The 19,754-nt window shown below is 37.6% G+C and overlaps 1 protein-coding gene across 1 annotated transcript; it reads right to left on the reverse strand.

The window, feature by feature from the left end:
* Positions 1–4,374: 4,374 nt before the first annotated feature.
* Positions 4,375–19,083, reverse strand: LOC139712199 (uncharacterized). The gene is made up of 2 exons (XM_071624039.1): positions 18,809–19,083; positions 4,375–4,488 (listed from the first exon to the last, which is right to left on the reverse strand). Exons 1-2 carry the CDS (start codon positions 19,055–19,057, stop codon positions 4,375–4,377), a joined length of 363 nt encoding a protein of 120 aa, XP_071480140.1. The 5' UTR covers positions 19,058–19,083.
* Between the last annotated feature and the right edge of the window lie 671 nt (positions 19,084–19,754).

A 19,754-nucleotide genomic window follows, 5' to 3' on the forward strand; every position in this document is an offset into this window, starting at 1 on the left:
ATCATTCTAAATCTGGAAAAAAAAATGATGAATGCTCCTAGGCCATCCTTGCAGCCAGCTTAGAAGCAATACAATACAAAACACTATCCTGCCAGAAATGAAAGGGGAAAAAAATCAATGAAACAATAGGACAGATTCTAAAAAGAAAGAAAAAAAAAACCCCCAGCAACTGATGACAACTGGTGGCCTTGCATCACCCTTCCCAAGGACAATCCAACCACAGGTGTTTAATACACAGCACTGCAGGCTATAACCCACAACATGCATTGTTCTCTGTGGAAAGTGGGAATGCGATGGCAGATTCTAGGGGGGGGGGGGGATGCAGCTGTTTGCATATCTTTAAATCAACCTTAATGGGGCATTCCAGATGAATTTCATAATTTCACATTATGTAGTACATAAATCAACAGCTCCATGTATTGATTTGTGGAATTTACTGTGGTCCTTGAGCACAGAAATCAATACTTTGAAAAAGTACACTAAACAATGATGATGACAAAGGAGGCTCACTATTTTTAGAAATGCAGCCGTGTAATACCATTACACTTGACTGACAAGCTCACCAGTGTAGAATCTATGCATACCTTCTTCTTTTGTTCTGCTTCCTTAGAGCCCCAACTCATGCATTCTTATGGTGAGGCTGCCATGTAATCATCCTTGTTCATTGCAAAATTGTGAAAACATTCGTATTCTTCATCCCAATCCCTATAAATTTTGAAACTCTGTACTCGGTATACATTGTAACTAATTTACCGGTATAGTTGTTCAAATGTAAAAGTTTGAAAATCATCTGGAGGTCTCCTTTAACTTGCAAGAGTTGACTTCAGTTTTAAACAACAAGGTTCTTATTGCTCCATTGGATCGCAAGGCATGGCTGCTTGCACAAACAGTGTTTCATTGTTGGTGTACGCTCAAATTCACGTAGTACAGTTTACAAGTAGGTGAGGCATTCATGTTCAGTAACACACAAAAGAGTATAACCAATAATAAAAGGAATTTTCAAAGTATTCAGCTATCTGCATAGGTAGGGCAATGTGTAGTCTACATTCTGGGCTGTTTTTATCAGTTTCTCTCTGTAATTTTCTTATCCTACTTTAACAGTAAGACGTACACACACTTTGCATGTGTCTGAGGGAGCGACTTTTATAATGCCACCATAGGAATTGCTAATTAACCCTTACAATGCAAACCAACATCTTAATATGCCACTGACACTACACACAAACTGGAATTACACTGGCAATGAAAGGGTTAAGTTAATTCACTAGTACTATGGAACCTGGTTATAACACAAGGTTGGATAGAGTGAAATACCTGACATAACAAGGTAATTTTTGTAGGCCCCAATCCTATTTAATTCTTTGTTTTTAAGCCCTGCTATAATGAGATTCCTGATATAACAAGGAAATTTAAGTGGTCCCAAACAGCTCCTTATAACAAAGCTCCCCTGTACTTCATTCTAAACCTCAACCTATTTCTTCACTTTTAAAGAGAAATACAACTGTAATATGACATGACGCTATAACTTTATCAACTATTGAGCAAGAAAAGGCACATTTGACCTGAAACAAAAACATAAAATGAATATAAAGTATGAAAAGGTACAAAAACATCAACAAAAATACTTCAAAAGAGATTGTACACATTGATAATTAACAAAGCAAAATTGATAAAACCACATATGAACAATTCTGCATTCTGTACTACAAGTATCTGCTAGAATTTTACTGAATATACTTTCTGAAATATATAGCTATAAATTTCATTTGAAATACAAGCTTTCTGTAAAGCTCTCTACCTCTGTGAACACTTATGTGTGAGCGTCTTTGTATGCAGACAAGGAAGAAAGTATCTTGAATTCAATATACTGCATACTCGCTAAATGATATCATATTAGCATGTTTGGCTGTCTGAGAGATACTGGCAAAATCAGTCCCCATCAAATTAATGCAGCAATGCATGAATGCAATTTAGATGGAATTGGATTGCATACGGAATACATGACTATAAGCTGCCCATATCAATAGATCAGATTTGCGATACACATATCGAAATCGCCGACTTATTCTTATTTGCTGTTGAAGATGGATGTGAGCTATATAGCACAAACAGTATACATGATAAAAAATTGAAGTCTTTTATCCCTGGGAGATTGAAAGACACAATTTATAAGGCCTTGTACAGTGGTAATGGAATATTTGTTTTTGGGTAAGGATGGCAACATTTTACAATAAATTTCTAGCACAAATATTCAAACAAATTACAGATCATATTGACTCACATTCAAAACTTATTTTAATACTAATTTGCTAATGTCTGCTTGCACCAATAGAAGTAGCCCCCCCCCCCCCCCCCCCCCTGGAACTTGTAAAACATTTACAAACCAATGATTGCCGAAAGTCTGTTCTGAAAAAAATACTCAATCTCAATCTCAACTTTACATTTTAAAATCATCTGGTCATATTTTCTTTTTCTACGACTGTGACACAAAAAGTTGTGCATTCACATTTCAAACTAAGAGTAGCATTGAAAAGAATATAAAACCCACAGATTCCACCGAGTATTACTGTTACATCATAATCTTGACATACTAAAAGAAGAGAAGTAAATGGACACAGAGACTCCAACTCTCCCATTTTCGACGGGAGATCTCCCGCCGAAAACCCATTTTTGCAAAATCTCCCATTCTCCCGTTTGAGATTTAATTTCTCCCGCCCTGGCTCTTTGTCTCCCATTGGAAAGGATTTCTTACATATTTCTATCGTATGTTGACAAAATAAGCCTTAGATAGCACCAGAGAGCATCTAGAACCCTGGAAATTTCGCGCTTCGCACACATCAACTTTACGTCTCCCGTTTGCTAGGGGTTTCGGGCGGGAGAATCTCCAGATCAGAAGGTACTTTGGGTTGGAGTCTCTGTGGACACTAATGCTGATAATGCTTTTTACAGGAAATTTGACATGGAAGGGGCTACTACAGCAAACTCCTTTAGGTTAAAGGACCCACTCACTCATGAGTGGGTCCTCCATAAAACAACACTCTTCCTAGAAAGAATCGCAGTACACTATTAATCAGATGAGCTGGGACCACTTAAACCGTCAGCAAATTGCTGAATTCCTTTAACTCTCATAAAAGCCTGCAACATTATATAGGCCTACAGTGCAAGAAGTCTATTTGAAGATACTTTGATACTCTTTGAACAATTTTGCTTCATAATTGAAATAAATGATTACATACCTTTCACATAACTTCATTGAATGATACCTACACCATTATAATGCCATCCTGTAAATCTGAAACACACATATTACGTACACATGTACACAGAAATGCATGTACTGCCACAATACAGAACACAGTATAAATCAGAGTGAATTCTCGATAAAATTGAAACATCTTTTCATTTTTTTTTTGCGTGTTTTGCAATTTGGCAGACATTGCATTACATTTAAAAAATGAACACCACATTTCCACAATGAATTGCTTATTTTCAGCTACAAAAAAAGAGAAAAGAAAAGAAAAGAGGCAGTCTGAATTTATGATACAAGTGCACATTCTGAAGTGACACACTGTCGAGACATTACCACACTGTGTTTTTACTCAGTGTGAAACAGTTTAACAGACAGAGTATCAGCATATCATGACTGTGAAACTGCAGCAGGCTAAATGCTGAACATTCCTGAAGCCACACTAACATAGTGTTACAGCTTAAACACACTGTGGTCTCAGGTAAAGACAGAAAATAAAATCAAAGGGTGATCTTATTACATTACAAGGGTAAGGTGGATGTTTTTTTCATCACTTTAATAATATTATGTACTGTGTGTGATGCGACTACGTACAAATGGCTCTACACTGTAACATCATGTGACCACACCAAGTCACAGTGTGTGCACAGTACATATGACACTGTGGTGGGTTTTGAAACTGGTTCTTTCGCTTCACACAAGGGAACACTGTGTTTTCCTGTAGTGTAACACAGCACCAATAGGGAAATGCACTATGAACTAGAGATCACAGTGTGTGACTCACAATACTGTGGTTGTGAAAAATTACAACATGACACATTGTGTGGACAAAATTGAGTGTGGACACAGTGGAAGACAGTGCTTTACACTGTGTGTGGGAAAAAAGTTACACATTACTTTACAGCACGGGAAAGTCAAATGTGAGTGTGGAAGTGTGACAGTATAAACACTGTGTATTCCACACCTGCGGACACTGTGTTTTCTCTGGTGGGGTCATGTGCACACTGTGGTGCCCCCCGACTATGCACAGACACACACACAGACACAGACACACACACACACATACATATTATATCCATCACACCCTGGAGAAGTGTTCTGAAGAGTGAGCCCCCGGGGAGTTCTCTTTAGTCGATGGCGTTGCATTCCCGCAGCATCTCTTCCAGACGGCCGGACTGTTGGAGCTTCTTCGTGTCATCAGCGCCACCGATGCAGGAGCCCTTGATGAATACCCTTGGCACCTGTGTAGTCAAAGCAGAGCAAGCAGAGAAAAAGGAGTCAGTGTCAATAAATCATATTTCCATTGATAGAATGATCTATGCTTGATAACTCAACATTTTGCAGCATTTTCTGGATTTTTTGCAAATTTCACAAGTTCACCAATATTTGTGAATTCTGCAACTGAAAAAACAAAACAAAAACAAAAATAAATCCTCCCCTTCAACCGTATGCTACTTATCATATCCAAGGACGGAAATCACTGAAATTACGAAATTTTGCATCTGAAAAGGAATTCTACCTACATGTACCTGGGAGTCAGTGTCAATAAATCATATTTCTATTGATATAATGATCCATGCTAGATACTCAACATTGTGCAGCATTTTCTGAATTGTTTATTTCATTTTATCTTTTTTTTTATTTTTTATCTTTTTTTTTGCGGGGGGGGGGGGGGGGGCAAATTTCATGATTTCACCAATATTTGTGAATTCTGCAACTGGAAAAACAAAAACAATAATAAATTCCCCCTTCAAACACAAATGTTCTACCCATCATATCCATGGATGGAAATCACTGGAATTATGCAACTTTTCATCTGGAAAGGGATTCTACCTACCTGGGTATTTTTCATTGCGTCACTGTGGTTTTTATCACATGCAAATTTGACCACTTCCCTCCATAAATGGCCTTTAAAGTCCCTACTCACAAAATATTACACATTGTCAGGCGTATTGTCTACAGTACTTTAGTGGCTGAAAAGATATTACATTGATTGCTCAAATGGCAATTTCAGTGTGACATATGACCAGCAATCCCATATGAATGCGGTCTGACATTTTTCCATGTATTATACAGAATGAATATGGATGAGCATTTGATATCAACATCATACCTAGCTCCCAACCTTTCTGACTAGAAAATAGGGACGATTTGGATCAAAAGTCGTAAAGGAATTGAGCAGTTCCCATAGGAGTGTGTAGTAAAACTCAAACTGAAATAAGAGCCTTGAATGGTATAAATTCAGATACTTTCCTCCAAATTCAGAACGGTTGGGAGGTCCTGCAATATAAACACTATTCCAAAGTTGCACAATAAAACCAACAACAACACCAACAAACAAACAGCATTGCGTGTATGAAGTGAATAAAAACCACAGGGCATGACTGTGGCTATGGGAAGTACCAGGCAATCTAAGCCACGAGCGGAAGTCACATGCCAAAAATCATGAGGTTTTTGTGGCAATTCACTCTGAACTTTAATGACAACAAACTTCTTGTAGAGCATTAAATAATTGAACACAATAGTGTGGGTGATTTTGTTGTTGTTCATGTTGATTGTAGCTTTGGAACAAATGCTTGTCATATTGCCCATTCAACATTTTTTTTTTTTTTTTTTTTTGGGGGGGGGGGGGCATTTTTTTTTTTCTGTGAGTATAAGTAGCCCTTTCAGTGAAGTCTCTTTAATGCCAAATGCATGCTTCATTCACTATTAGACCATGCACGCACAAAGTTACAACTTATGTTCTTTTTTTATCTTTTTTTGTTGTTGCTACAATTCACACGACATTCATTCATACACTTGTCCAATGATTTCTCGATATCACGACCAAAACACATTGCAATCTATGAAGACTGCGCAGTCGTCTGGAAACAGAGATTACACAGATAATCCTCCTGTTTCTTTCATTGTGTCACCACGGTCAATGTTACACCAGAGAGGGCTTGATAACTTGTAATAATTAATCCAGCAGGTGAAGTTTGGAAGAATTACAACCAAAATACCAATGTAATTAAAGCTTCTTGGCAAGTTAAAATTGAGTGTTTGGGCACACTTAAAGAGGTATTGTTTACCAATGGGAACAGTGATTTAAAAAATGTTTAAGTTATTACATTTGAGGCATTTATGTATAGGTCAGTGGACATCACAAAACATCCTATCATATAAAAATTTAGCAGTAAAGCCTGATAAACAAAGGAGATATCGCTATTTTCAAAAAAAAACTAACTGTTTTTCAAATTCATGAAATTTTTCTGTCGAGATGTTTTCATTGCAATTGATTGACAAATTGCCCTACATCGACGTAAATAAGCACTAAACTGATCAGTGTTTTGTGTAGTAGCCATCAATTTGGCTACTTTTATTATACGAACAATCTTATTAAAGTATTGTTCACATTTTGTACATTTAACAATACTGACATTGAAATACTGATAAAAAGAGTTTACATTTGTTGTTTCTATCCCTAACTCACATTTACATGTTGTAAGATTATTTTGAAGTGCTTCAAAATAATCTCTGAGTTAGAGAAAGAAACGCCAATGTAAAACCAGCTTTAGTGCTCACTACAGCTGTGTTTTTGTTTCATCTGCAATACTGGTAAAATAGTGGTTTTAAAGGGACTGTACAGTACTGGTTGAAGTGGGGATTCACGTTTTGAACATTCCAAAGTGAGATAATGAGAAACCTCTTATGAAATATGAAAGGACATGTAATTTTAAGAAGGATTCAATGTTTATTTGGTGAAAATTAGTACAGTACTCAGGTCTCTATCATAGATTGCCAATAAAAGCTACCGTATACTTGATTAAAGTGAAACTGCATGTGACTATTAAATGAACATCTAGACTGCCTTGCCATCTACTTCTACAGTACTTCATATCCATGCCTATTCAGCAATTGGATGAGGATGCTATCATAATGAAGCAAGGACAGTGTGGGGCACTGTGGCATAGTGGATAAGACTCCTGAGTTTCAATAAGGTATGTCCTGAGTTCAAATCCCATCAAGTGCCTACATCCTTGGACAAGATGTCTTTTGTTCATGATATCCCTCTTTAACCCGTTGAGGACACTTTGATTTTGCTCCAACACGCATTTCCCATAGACACCTGCCCGAGTATACTCGGGAGTCGTCCTCAATGGGTTAATAGCGTGTTTTACCTGGTGTTCACCTTTAGACGTTGTGTTGCAGTAACAATCACAAGAGATCTTATCTTTTTTACAATTGACTGTCCACACTGCTTTTTTGACTGGCCCCAAGCTGCGGCCCGCGCAATTCGGGCTTGAAACCAGACTTCGCGCATGCACACATTTCGTGAATACAGCTGGACGCTATCAATTATGCCCCAAGGTCACTCTCCCCTCCAAATCTTGTCTCCAGGACCCAACTTGCCTCACAGGGACGAGGGAGCAACTCCCAATTTAAGCGTTCATATTATGTTTTCTTAGGAGAAAGTCCGACAGCACGAGACTTTCTCCACATTGCGGGGACTAATGTGAACAAGGGGTCAATGGGCTCCTTGCAACATTAGGGTAATAAACGAGGGCAGGGCCCTCTGGTAGGACAGTGACAACACTGAAAAGACTACCCTGGATAGAGAAGATGGTACCATATCATAGCTACCGACTGGTATCAAGCCCGTGGGACAGAGGCGATAGATTACACAATCATAGTCACACGGGTCTTGTGACAAAGAAACCAGAAACACACTGAACTCAGTATTGTTACTTGGTTTTTAAATTTTGCCTGCTTCAATATACACTGTATGAAATTTCACACTTAGATTCAACATTCAAAATACCTTCCTTTTTTTTTGTTTTATCTAATGTCAGGCATTTGTTCCTTTAACCCATAAAAGTCCTGGAAGCCACATTTCTCTAGTTTGAAGAGCTGTATCTTTTTTATCATTTATTGTTTTTATCTTTTAATCATTCATCAATTAATCATCATTGATTTTTAACCTTTATTGTTTCCTAGATAATAAACTTTCTGTTGTGTTTTCAGAATTGTGTAATCCTCTAAATTGATGGATGGTAAAATGATCCCTAATAAACACATTTGGAAGACCACAGTATACATTTTTTTTTTCTGATTAATTTTGCAAATTTGTGCATTTCTTAGTAATTTTGTCAATATTTCATGAATTCATTTAGTTTCATCCAATATTTGTCATAAAATAAAGATATGCAATGAAATGCAGAGGTACAGGATACCTGTTTGATACAGACGGCAGGAATATTATTTCTGCTGCTGAATTCCCCAGGGGCCTGGTAAGGTTACGTCAATCCTTTTCAAGATACCAGCACATCCTCGTGATTATATTTTCTCTTTTCTTTCTTTTTTTTTTTTGCAATGCAGTGAAATAATAATTATTGTCTTGCGGTTGGTACAGTGTTGTTAAACATTACAGGAAATTGCTGTCCAAAAGGTGGGTGTACAAAAATGTACAGTAGGCACTTACATACGAGTTTCACTTCCAGGGAGAATCTTAAATTGGCAGGGAACGTATAGGTCCTGTTTGCCTTTTGTGATTTAAAAAAAAATGTTCAAGATATCACATTTTGATGCATATGTGTAGATCTGTTATATCACAAAACATCCTACCATATTAAATTTTTGCAATAGACCCTAAAATATAAGGAGATATCGGTATTTTTCTCATTAAACTGTAACTGTAGACGGATTAGTCTGGAAACATTTCTATCATAACTATTGTTCACATTTTGTGTATTTAACAATATTACTAAACATCGATTATAGAGATTCACATTTTTACAGTGATTGTTTCTATCACTAACTCACATTTCAGAACTACAGTAAGGCAGTAATGCTGGATCTTTGTTTCTTCTGTAAATGGTGAATTAAGCCTTTAACCCGTGAGGTCCCAAAGGAAGTTACTAAAGAATTTGTCATCTCTACACCATTAAACCCTTTAGCAACTGAAGATTCTGAATATGATGGCACTATTATTCCAAAGAATGTACAGCAATATTACTCTCATTTTGAAAACTTTCTTATAAAATTACTCAAAATAGATCACAGCATGTTTATTTTTGTCTATTTTAAGTTATGTTTCTTTGAAAGTCTACAGTATAAAAACTTTACCAAGAGACTTGTGTATCACAGATATAATTCTGACATACTTATGTTGGCCTTTGACCTCTTTCAAATTATGTTATTTTATATTCTATAAAAACAGTTTATATTATGCCTAAAACTATAAAAAAGCAGATGAGTGGTTTCGGGTGTTTTAGGGAGTAATCTGATGGGCAGTTTCGGGCAGTTTTGTTACTAATGGGCTAAAATTAGCAATCCTGAATTTCACTGCATATCTCATATTTGAGGGAGACAAGATTAGTTTATTCAATCCCCAATGTAAAAAAAGGGGGAAAAAAGAAGAAATGTATCTTACAATGACCAATCAAGAGCAAAAGGAGAATTCTAATTTTCAAAAATGTGTTTAATAATGAAGGAGCCTGTTATTAGCACATGTATAAGAAGTCCTCGAAAATTTTGCAACCAAGTAAATTTCATAAACTGCAAAGGGCTTCAGTGGAAGTGAAAACTTTTATGATGCACTGTTGAACAATAATTAAAGTACTCCACAATATATTTGATTGACGCTGTGCAACAAACCTCTTTCTCCTGCAAAATCAGCACAAAATATGTATATTTTTATCGTTTTGCATTCTTCCGGTTCACTGCTTTCATCTCAAGTCGATTCAACAGATTTGCCCACTAAAAGTACTAAAGGTTAAACTACACGGTAATTGACCCGTTATGTACCCAGACAACAAAGCTTTTTTTAGCATTTATTATTTAATTCTCTACCCTAGTTAGTGTATAAAGTTAACAAGTCCATTCAGGTGTTGCAACATAGTCCAGAGAGCAGGAAGGCCATGGTGACACAATAGGGGCTGGGATAATGGGAATCAGGTGATTTCTAGTCATTGGCGATAGAATTTCCAGATATCTGTGTTCATTGGGAAAGAAGCACTCTCACCTGTAGCAGAGTGAAATTTGGCAAATAGAGCATAGTTAAAGGGTGTGTACAGTTCTGGGAGAGGTGTAGATTTAGCTTTTAACGTTTTGCGAGGTATTCAGAAACCAGTCTATGAGATGTCAAAGAGCATGCAATTCTAAGGGGTATCAAAAGTTTATTTGATGAAAATCGGTTTTGAAATGGATGAGATATCCAAAAACTAGGTGAAACAAAGAGATTCTAATAAAGTTGTGGCATGTCGCCTTTTATTTTTAGCACTTTTTTAGATATCTCAGCCACTTGAAAACCAATTTTCATCAAGTAAATATTGAATCCTTAGAATTACATGCTTTTTCATATTTTATAAGAGGCTTTTCATTATCTTACTTAGGAATGTTCAAAACAAGAATCCCTACCTCAACCAGTACTGTACAGTCCCTTAAAGGTTTGATAATGCCACAAATGAAACAAAAAAATGTGATGCTTGAACTATTACTATTATATTCAAAGATACTTTGATATTGTTGTGGCCTTCTATTGTTTGTACAACTGTATTTCCCACGTCCACAGAATGGGGGGGGGGGGGGGGGCATTTCATGAGATGCTTTCATCACATTTTTTTTTTCTGACAAATTTGTTCTTGGCCAACTAAAAACAAGAATTTCAGTTAAAGTGTAGCTTGTATCAAACAGTTTGTCAAAAAAAAAATCCAACAAAATTCTTCATTAAATGCCCCTCAGCTTTTGTTTTGTTTTGTTTTGTTTGTTTATTTATTCATTTATTTTTTTATTATTTTTTTTATTATTTTTTATTTTTTATTTATTTTACTTTTTTTTTGTTTGGGGGGGGGGGGGGGGGGGGGGAGGAGGTACCAGGAACTGGCAGCCTCCCCCCACCCCCCCTCCTGAAAAAATTTGTTTTTACCTACAACATGTATATTGTAGAAGCAAAGATTAGTACAATACAAAAGCTACAATGCAAGCTAATTATGTCTCCATAGATATCGTATGCAACACACACATTCTGAAGACAATGTACCCACGTTATCATACAATACATGTGTGTGTACACAACGGACCCTTTCTACTCAGTTTACAACAGTGAGATCCTACTCTAGTTCAGGTTTTTAAATGCAGCCCAATTCCTTCTCAGGTTAAAGGGACTGTACAGCACTGGTTAGATGGGGATTCATGTTTTTAATATTCCTAAGTGAGACACTCAGAAACCTCTTATGAAATTTATATGAAAGAGCGTGTAATTTTAAGAAGGATTCAACGTTTATTTGACGAAAATTGGTTTTCAAATAGCTGAGATATCCAAAAAAGTGATAATGATAAAAAACTACAGGCCACGCCTTTTATTAGGATCTCTTTGTTTCACCTTGTTTTTGGAAAACCGACTTTCATCAAATAAACTTTTGATACCCCTTCGTTAGAATTGCATGCTCTTTGACATCTCATAGAGTGGTTTCTGAATATCTTGCAAAACGTTGAAAGCTAAATCCTCACCTAGACCAGAACTGTACACACCCTTTAAAGGCTCACTGGAGCACTCTTGTTCTGAAAAGCCAGCACATGCAAAAATTCAAAAAGAAATTATGCAAAACCCATTTATTTCTGGAACAGAACTAAATGATTATAAATGTATAGGCAGGGCTCGACACTAACGGTGGCCCGGGGCCACCAAAAACGCACGTAACGCCACCAAAATTTCAGAAATGAAGCATTTGGTGGCCTGATCGGGCCACCAAAGAAGGTCGGATGCTTTTTTTTTTTTTTTTTCAAATGATAGAATTTATTGATTTCTCGAAGCAACATAATTTTACAGAGGATAAATGAATTACAAAGTTATTCAACACAAAAACATTTCTTTGATACAAACAATTTAAACACATATCTGTGTTTTTTATACTTTTTTTTTCAAATATTTAAATATCTTCTTACTAAAAAACATATTATAAAGGGTCGTACATGCGAGAATGCGAAAATAGGATAAAATAACTTTTGGCAGTCCGAAAGCCCGCCCAGGCTCGCCCGACATGGCGACGACGAGTGCACATTGAATAACTTCCACAGGACCATTGCAATTGACTAATTGCATAATTTCTTTTTGAATTTTTGCATGTGCTGGCTTTTCAGAACAAGAGTGCTCCAGTGAGCCTTTAAAGGGTGTGTACAGTTCTGGTCTAGGTGAGGATATAGCTTTCAAAGGTCGGATGTTTGCCTTTGGGCCACCAAAAATAAAAGTTAGTGTGGAGCCCTGGTATAGGTGATTATTTGTATTCGAAGCTGATTCATACGTTTGTTTGTTTGTTCTGACAAATGCAAAGCTCTTCGAAACATGTTGTATTAAAGCCCTATATAAATATTTTATATTATTATTATTATTATTATTATCATTATTATTATTATTATCATTATTATCATTATTATCATTATCATTATCATTATCATTATGCAGTGGCGGATCCAGGAAAGGGCACAACAGGCGCATCCCCCTTTAATTTTTTTTTTTTCAAATAAAAGATATAAGAAGAAAAAATTGACGGGGGCTCAAGCGCCCCCTTTGAATTTTGTTTTTCATCTTCTTCTTCTTCTTCCTCTTTCCTTTTTTTTTTTAAAGAAACCCCCTTTGTTGGACAATTGTATTACCGGTACGTTTCTTTTCTTTTCTTGCCAGCTGATGAAACCCAGAAGCAGCAGGAGAAAGTACATTGTACATGTTGAGTTTTTTGTTTGTTTGTTTGTTTTTTGCTTGTCAGGCTCTGAAAAAAAAAAAACCTGCTTTGTGCCCCCTCCCCCTTACGGCATTCCTGGATTTGCCCCTGTCCATGTGTGTGTTGTGTGTGTGTATGTGTGTGTGTGTGTGTGTGTGTGTAATACGTATCGTGTTTGTGAGATAAATACATACTGAACATTTATACCCGACATCACATAAAATCATTTGTAATACGTTGCAATTGTGAATTTGTGTAAAATTTTCATATTAAACAGCAACTCTTTCCCTTATCATTAAATACAGGCATGAAATGCTTTTGGGGGCTGCCTGGCTGTTATTGTAAACACCAATGTGATATACTTCTGTGTTTTATTTTGCTGAATACAATGGCTTCACCTGGCCTCAATCGATCAAACAGTCCGCAAGAGTTAACACCAATGAGAAGCAGCACAGGATAGGACTATGAGTGATATATATATTTACACCATGGACAGATTTTAAAGGGACTGTATAGTTTTGGTTGAGATCTAACTTCAGGTTTCTAACATTTTTTGGTGACATAATGAGAAACCTCTCATGAAATATGAAAGAGCATGTAATTCCAGAGGGATTCAGTGTATTTTTGATGAAACTTTGTTTCTAAATGGCTGAGATATCCAAACAGAGCAATCATAACAAAAGGTGGTACCCATCTTTTATCAGGATTGCTTTGTTTTACTTTTTTGGGGGGACGTCTCAGCCATTCCAAAACCGATTGTCATCTAATAAACTCTGAATCCCTCATAGAATTGTATGCTCTCTATTATTTCGTAAGTGGTTTCTTGTTTAATCATCTTGCAAAAAGGTAAACCCAATCCTCATCTCTACCAATACTACGGTATATAAGCTGTATTTTTGCGAGGGTTTAATTTTCACGAATTACAGTTGTATTGCAAATTAAACAACACGCGAAAAGGTCTTTATGCACTAAAACTGCATCATGCAAAAATGTTTATGACCTCCTCATTCCCAAAAATATCTATACGCGAAAAATAACAGCGTATACAGTATACCATCCCTTTAAAAGGCACACAACAATGGGAAGGACACAATAGATAGCTCTGGCTGTATGGAAAACAGCTGCACTCCGGAACCCCCCCCCCCCCCCCCCCCCCCCCAATCCAAGACGTGATTATTACACGCTTTTGTATGGCCTCGTCTACTGCCTTGGAGAAGGTATTGTGTGACAACCTTTTAATACACAAAAGATAAATCACAAACACACACACACACACACACACAACACACACAATATCAAAAAATATAACATTGGTGATATTTTTTTTCAGGTGGACCGTATGGCGTAACCTTAAGACAAGAATGCTGGTAGAATTGTCCCTGTGAAACATATGTGCTACTCAAGCAGAACATAATATGGTATCAATGTGGCGGGTATCCGACATACATCAACTGCCTTTTAATAGTGAGCACTACCACGGGGCCAAGGACTTCTGCTGCTCTGTAGGCCTCCAAGTACATACCCAAGGCCCTGTAAAGTTTGTTCCCTGCCACTCAGAATATATTTAAAGCACTACACTATCCTATGATCTTACAAGGTAAGTGCCATATTGTGTCTCGCTCATTCGCATACAAGAAATTGTACACGAATGGGATATAATAGATAAAAAAAAGAGATAACAGATAAAAAGAGATATAAAAGGGTAAAAATTTATGGCAAAAAAAGAAACCTGCCATAAAAACTTACACGTAACATTGGGCCCTTAAAGTTCATTGACCCCTGCCTGTGACCTTTGACCTTGTGGTGACCATCCACTCCCCAAGGGACATCTACTATCCAAGTTTAGTCACAAATGGAGTTATGGATCAAAAGTTATGACCCATAATAGAAACACGCCATAAAAACTTAACATTGGGCTCTACAAGTTCGTTGACCCCTGCCTGTGAGCTTTGACCTTGAGGTGACCTTCATATATGGCAAAATGTGAAACTTTGTATGACCCCTCTTCCCTCGAAGTTTGATTGCAATTGAAGCCCAGAGTAAAGAGTTATTGAAGTTTTTGTAATGTTACAGACGGACGGACGGGCAGACGGACGGACGGGCAGACGGACGACGGACGGACAGACGCCGCAGGTGATCCCTAATACCCCTTCCTTTCCCGCTGCCCGTCTCAGTGAACCACCGAGAGGTTCCCTGGTGAATTCGCCGGGGAACCTCTCGGTGAAAGTTTCAGTGCCGTCGTTTCACACTGCTCTCGGTGAAACTTTCCCCATGACGGGTTTTCTGCTCGCAACATGGGTGATCTTATGTACTTGAGTTTGTTGTGCATCTGCGATTTGTTTTTTTCGATCCCATGTTCAGCAAGTTTTCGGAGGAGGGACTCGTACGCGGCAGCGGCAGCCGACGTCCCGCTCAGTTCTTCGTTCACTGCTGCCTCGCTACGTAATTGAAGTAACAGTCTCTCTTTGTCTTTGGTCCACACTCCAGCCATTTGCAAAATTCCCTCAAATTTCAACAGCACAAAACGTCAGCGGATTTCTCCTGCACACTGTAAACCCAGCACTTGACGAGAAAAGCACAAAATACGAAAAAAATCAAGCAAGAGGCGGACTGTATCAGACTTTACTGGAAGAGTTAAGAGCTAGACACTAGAGGAAGACGAAGAAGGAGTAAGCATCAAATCGATCAAGTACACTGTAAACCTACATGTATATCAGCTTTGTATACACGGCGTGCTAATTAAACAATACAATACACAGCACGATGCAAAACAATGCCGTCGCACTGTGAACGCCACATTGCACACGAAACGACATACTATGTAGTGTCGTGTGTATGTTTACAAACACGAATTACCCGTGTAGTACCCTGTACGTGTGGATTTGGGAGGTCGAGTGCGCGCTAGCTAGCTGAAAACGTGTGCATGACCAGAAACAAAACATGACCTTTGACATAATCTGCATATTTTCTGCGGTGTTTCACCGAGACAACCTTTCACGCTGGGCGCTCTCGGTGAACCACCGGGTGATTTCCCGTTGAACTATCGGTGTTTACCCAGGACGCTTCTCGGGTAAAAATTGCCCAAAATTTCATCGGTGTTTCACCTAGGCTTCCCCTAGATATCAACCGAGAGACCTTTCACACTGCGGGGTTCCCTGGGTGCCCCCAGGTGCCCCCGGGGAAGATTTTCTTCAGCGGGAAAGGGGTATCAGTCTCCCCACACCTCCGATGGGCTCGACAAAAACTGAACTGACTGTCTGGTTCCATGACATTTGCTCCTGCAACAGTTGCTCAGAAATATCTGAACACAAAGCCAAACACAAACTTTATCTACAAGCACCAAGTTCCCTAATCCTAATATCAAGCTATCTTTTAAAAACATAAAACCAGATCACAACCCTGGATGTAAATTATGTGTGTGTGTGTGTGTGTGTGTGTGTGTATGTGTGTGTGAAAAAACATTGTAATATGTTTTCCATATTGTACAAGTGTACACTTATATGTCATGTTCTTGTGAAACAAAATAGATTGCAAGTTAAAATCCTAACCCATACATTAGTTATGAATACTACATGTAATTCAAATTTTATGCATTTGAACATATATATCCAAACATAATTATGTTTTAATACCATTACACAGAACATTTGGGTACTCGCATTGGAAGCACTCTGTACTGCCATTATTAAACCCAGTGTGATTTGAGGGCTAACTGGCAGATATTGTAGCCTGGGAGACACCAACCCAGTATTCTTATATTTGCATGATTTATTCACGCACTCTTGAGCAGTGCAAAGTATAACTGCATCACTCCCGTTTTATGTACATAAATCATTCACGCCTTATTGCATTGTTGATCTCTTGATTGATATATTACACTCAAAGGGAGCTGTGTGGCTTACTGTGTATTAAGAATATAAAATTTGCTATGACTATAGGGCCAGTAAATTAAAAGATGATGAGGGAACTTTTGAATTTATCGGAATTGAAGTGACAGATCTGGGCCCCGTTGCTAGAAACTTTGCGTTTTAAAACGCAACTTGCAACTGATTGTCACTGGCCAATCAAAATCATTGTTGCATGCATGTCTTCTTAATAGGGCAGACCCTGAGCCAATCAGAATGGTTGTTTCAAAATTAGCAATTATTTGCAATTGATTGCAACTTTCTAGCAACGGGGCCCAGGTGCATACTTTTTTAATGAGATTCTGAAATTTGTCAATCTCCACATTGTTCTATTTCATTTCTATCAATTTAGACTCGGCACACTTTGGAGATTAACAATTTCCCGAATATTCCACAAAAATTTGCATGAGATGGCTCTATTTCAATGCAATGCAAAAGATTTATTGTGTGTGAAGATTTCGCGATCTTAAACTTCTTGATCTTTTGCCAGTGTGACCGTGGCTAATGTCCAACAGATAGATATATGGCCGCTATACCCATGAATACAAGAGTCATCATATGCTAGACAACAAAAAAAGAAGCAACACTACATATTTAATCTTTCTATGCTAGTTTTTTTTCTTACAACTTTCATGTTATATACAGTATGCTATCATGTGATGTATCAACATTGAAATATCACGCCAAGGTCTCAATGTCAAGACTAAAGCACAACTCGTCACACATAAAGTATATGATATCATACAAATATTATGAAGGTTGCAATATCATGGATGTATTAAATCAACATTGAAACCTGGCAGGTACATCAATCATTAATACAATTGCTTGCTGGTAGTCTACATCCTGTTTGAAATGTGAAGAGCATTTTGATTTATAGGCCCATCCACATGAAACATTCTTGATTTGGTTTTTTTCAAGAATTGCTGAGGCCAACGCTATGTTTTTGTGAAGACGACTTTGTTTCATTACAGCATGCATGAAACAAAGTTATACGAGAAAGGTCATCACAAAAGTCCAAGGGAACAGTAATGATATCTGAGAGGGGAATGAAAGAGGTAATTTGCATTTTATAAGCAAGGCATGCTGGTTTTTAAATTCACGGAGATAAGCATCTGTGATGTAATGATTTTTCATGTAATCCTTTATGCCAGCATGGGACATCCACCTGACAGCAAGCTTACAGGGACTATATAGGCTCTACAGTACTTGTTGAGATGAGGATTCTGGTGTTTGTTGTGATCTCAGTAATTTCAAAACTGATTGTCATTAAATAAACTTTAGATTCCCCTATATAGAATTGTATGCACTTTAACATTTTATAGAGTACATGTAGTTTACCAATATCTCGTAAACCATTTCGAGCTGAATTCTCATCTCAACCACTACTGTACAGTCCCTTTAACTCAGGTCCATGTATTAGGTAATACCAGTAGAAAAAGTTTGTTAAAAATGCATTCAATTCAAAAGAATAAAATGGAGGCTTCCCAAAGTATTACTTGATGAATCACTCTGGTCACTTGGTCTACCCATGTTCAATCTATGTTTGAACATGGATTCCGTAAATTATTACATCAAGCACGCTTAAATGTATTACTGTGAAAGTGGACATTTTCGCGTGACTAATTTTTCGTGCTTGGCCGGGTAAAATGAGTTTTGTGTGTTTCTATTTCCGTGGAATCAAGACATCAACTATTTGGAACATATAGCAAGCAAAAATATTCGCGTGGTTTTATATTCCCACTAGTTTCTGGTTGTGCGAAATGTGTGAAAATTTCAAAACCGCGAAAATATCCACTTTTACGGTATATTGCTTTAAAAATGAGTATAAAGTGCCTGCAACCAAATCAGAAAAAAGATGGGTAATAAGTTGCAATGTGCACATAACTGATTGTAAATTGGCTTATTTAAAAAAGATTGATTAAAGTTTGCTGACTTGTGGTTGCAAGCAAGCTTACCGTTGAAGCGTTCGTCATCTTCCCCAGGATGGCCTGCATCTTTTTGCCATCCTCGCGCTTGTCCAGCTCGACGGTCGTGTAGTTTGCGCTGAAGTCTTCGAAGATCCGCTTGACCTCCTTGCAGTGCGGACAGAAGGTCTTGGAGAAGACTACCACACACTTCTCGTGGGTGATTCCCCGGATGTACTTCGCCTCGGGGCTCTCGAGGTCAACGGCCTGAGATTCGGGGCCAGAAAAGAGTCCTCCCATTTTGGATTCCCTTTTAAAGTTGCTTCTTCCCTTCTGTCAATGCCCGAGCTGAATCTATAAGATTAAATACAGTATACAATTTTGATACAATGCAGCATTCATATTTACTTTTAAAAAGTATTGAAATAAACAAGGGATTCAAACTTTCAAGAAAAGTGCACACAAATTTGACAATTTTGATAATTCTCTTTTATGTAATGCTGCATCCTTATGAATACATACAGTAGTACACTATTATAGAACAGGTTTCTTGTTCAACCCATGGTGTGCCCCTCAAGGCACATTTGCTAAACTTGCCAAGTTTTTATCAGTATTCAGTACTGGTACTCCAGCCAAACTTGGCTTTTGATTGCAGAACTGTGAAGTTGGCCAGTACACTGCTAAGGTGTAGTGCAACATGCATCATTCTAAAACAAGAAGGCCATGGCAACACCATAGATATCGGGGGTTAGATTGATTCTCTATCGTCGACAATTAGTTTCCAGACATCTACATGTATGCCAATCGTGGAACAAAGCACTATACTACAGGGTTTAAAAGAATGATATACTTTTGCTTGCGATGAGGCTTCAGGTTTCTGACGTTTTTGTGAGATCAATGACAAGAAAGTAAACCTCTCATGAAATATCAAAGAGCATACAGTTCTAAAAGAGGAATTCAAAGTTCATTTGATGAAACTTAATTTTGAAATGCCCGA

Source organism: Diadema antillarum, unplaced genomic scaffold, assembly GCF_040938485.1.
Source record: "Diadema antillarum isolate AM-2024a unplaced genomic scaffold, OU_Dant_1.0 seq00001773_RagTag, whole genome shotgun sequence".
Taxonomy (NCBI): domain Eukaryota; kingdom Metazoa; phylum Echinodermata; class Echinoidea; order Diadematoida; family Diadematidae; genus Diadema; species Diadema antillarum.

Excerpts from the sequence above, each read along its gene's own strand:
- LOC139712199 (XM_071624039.1), bottom strand. The coding sequence starts at position 19,057 with ATGGGAGGACTCTTTTCTGGCCCCGAATCTCAGGCCGTTGACCTCGAG. Across the intron at positions 4,489-18,808 it reads AGATGACGAACGCTTCAACG|GTGCCAAGGGTATTCATCAA; the intron begins GTAAGCTTGCTT and ends TTGACTACACAG.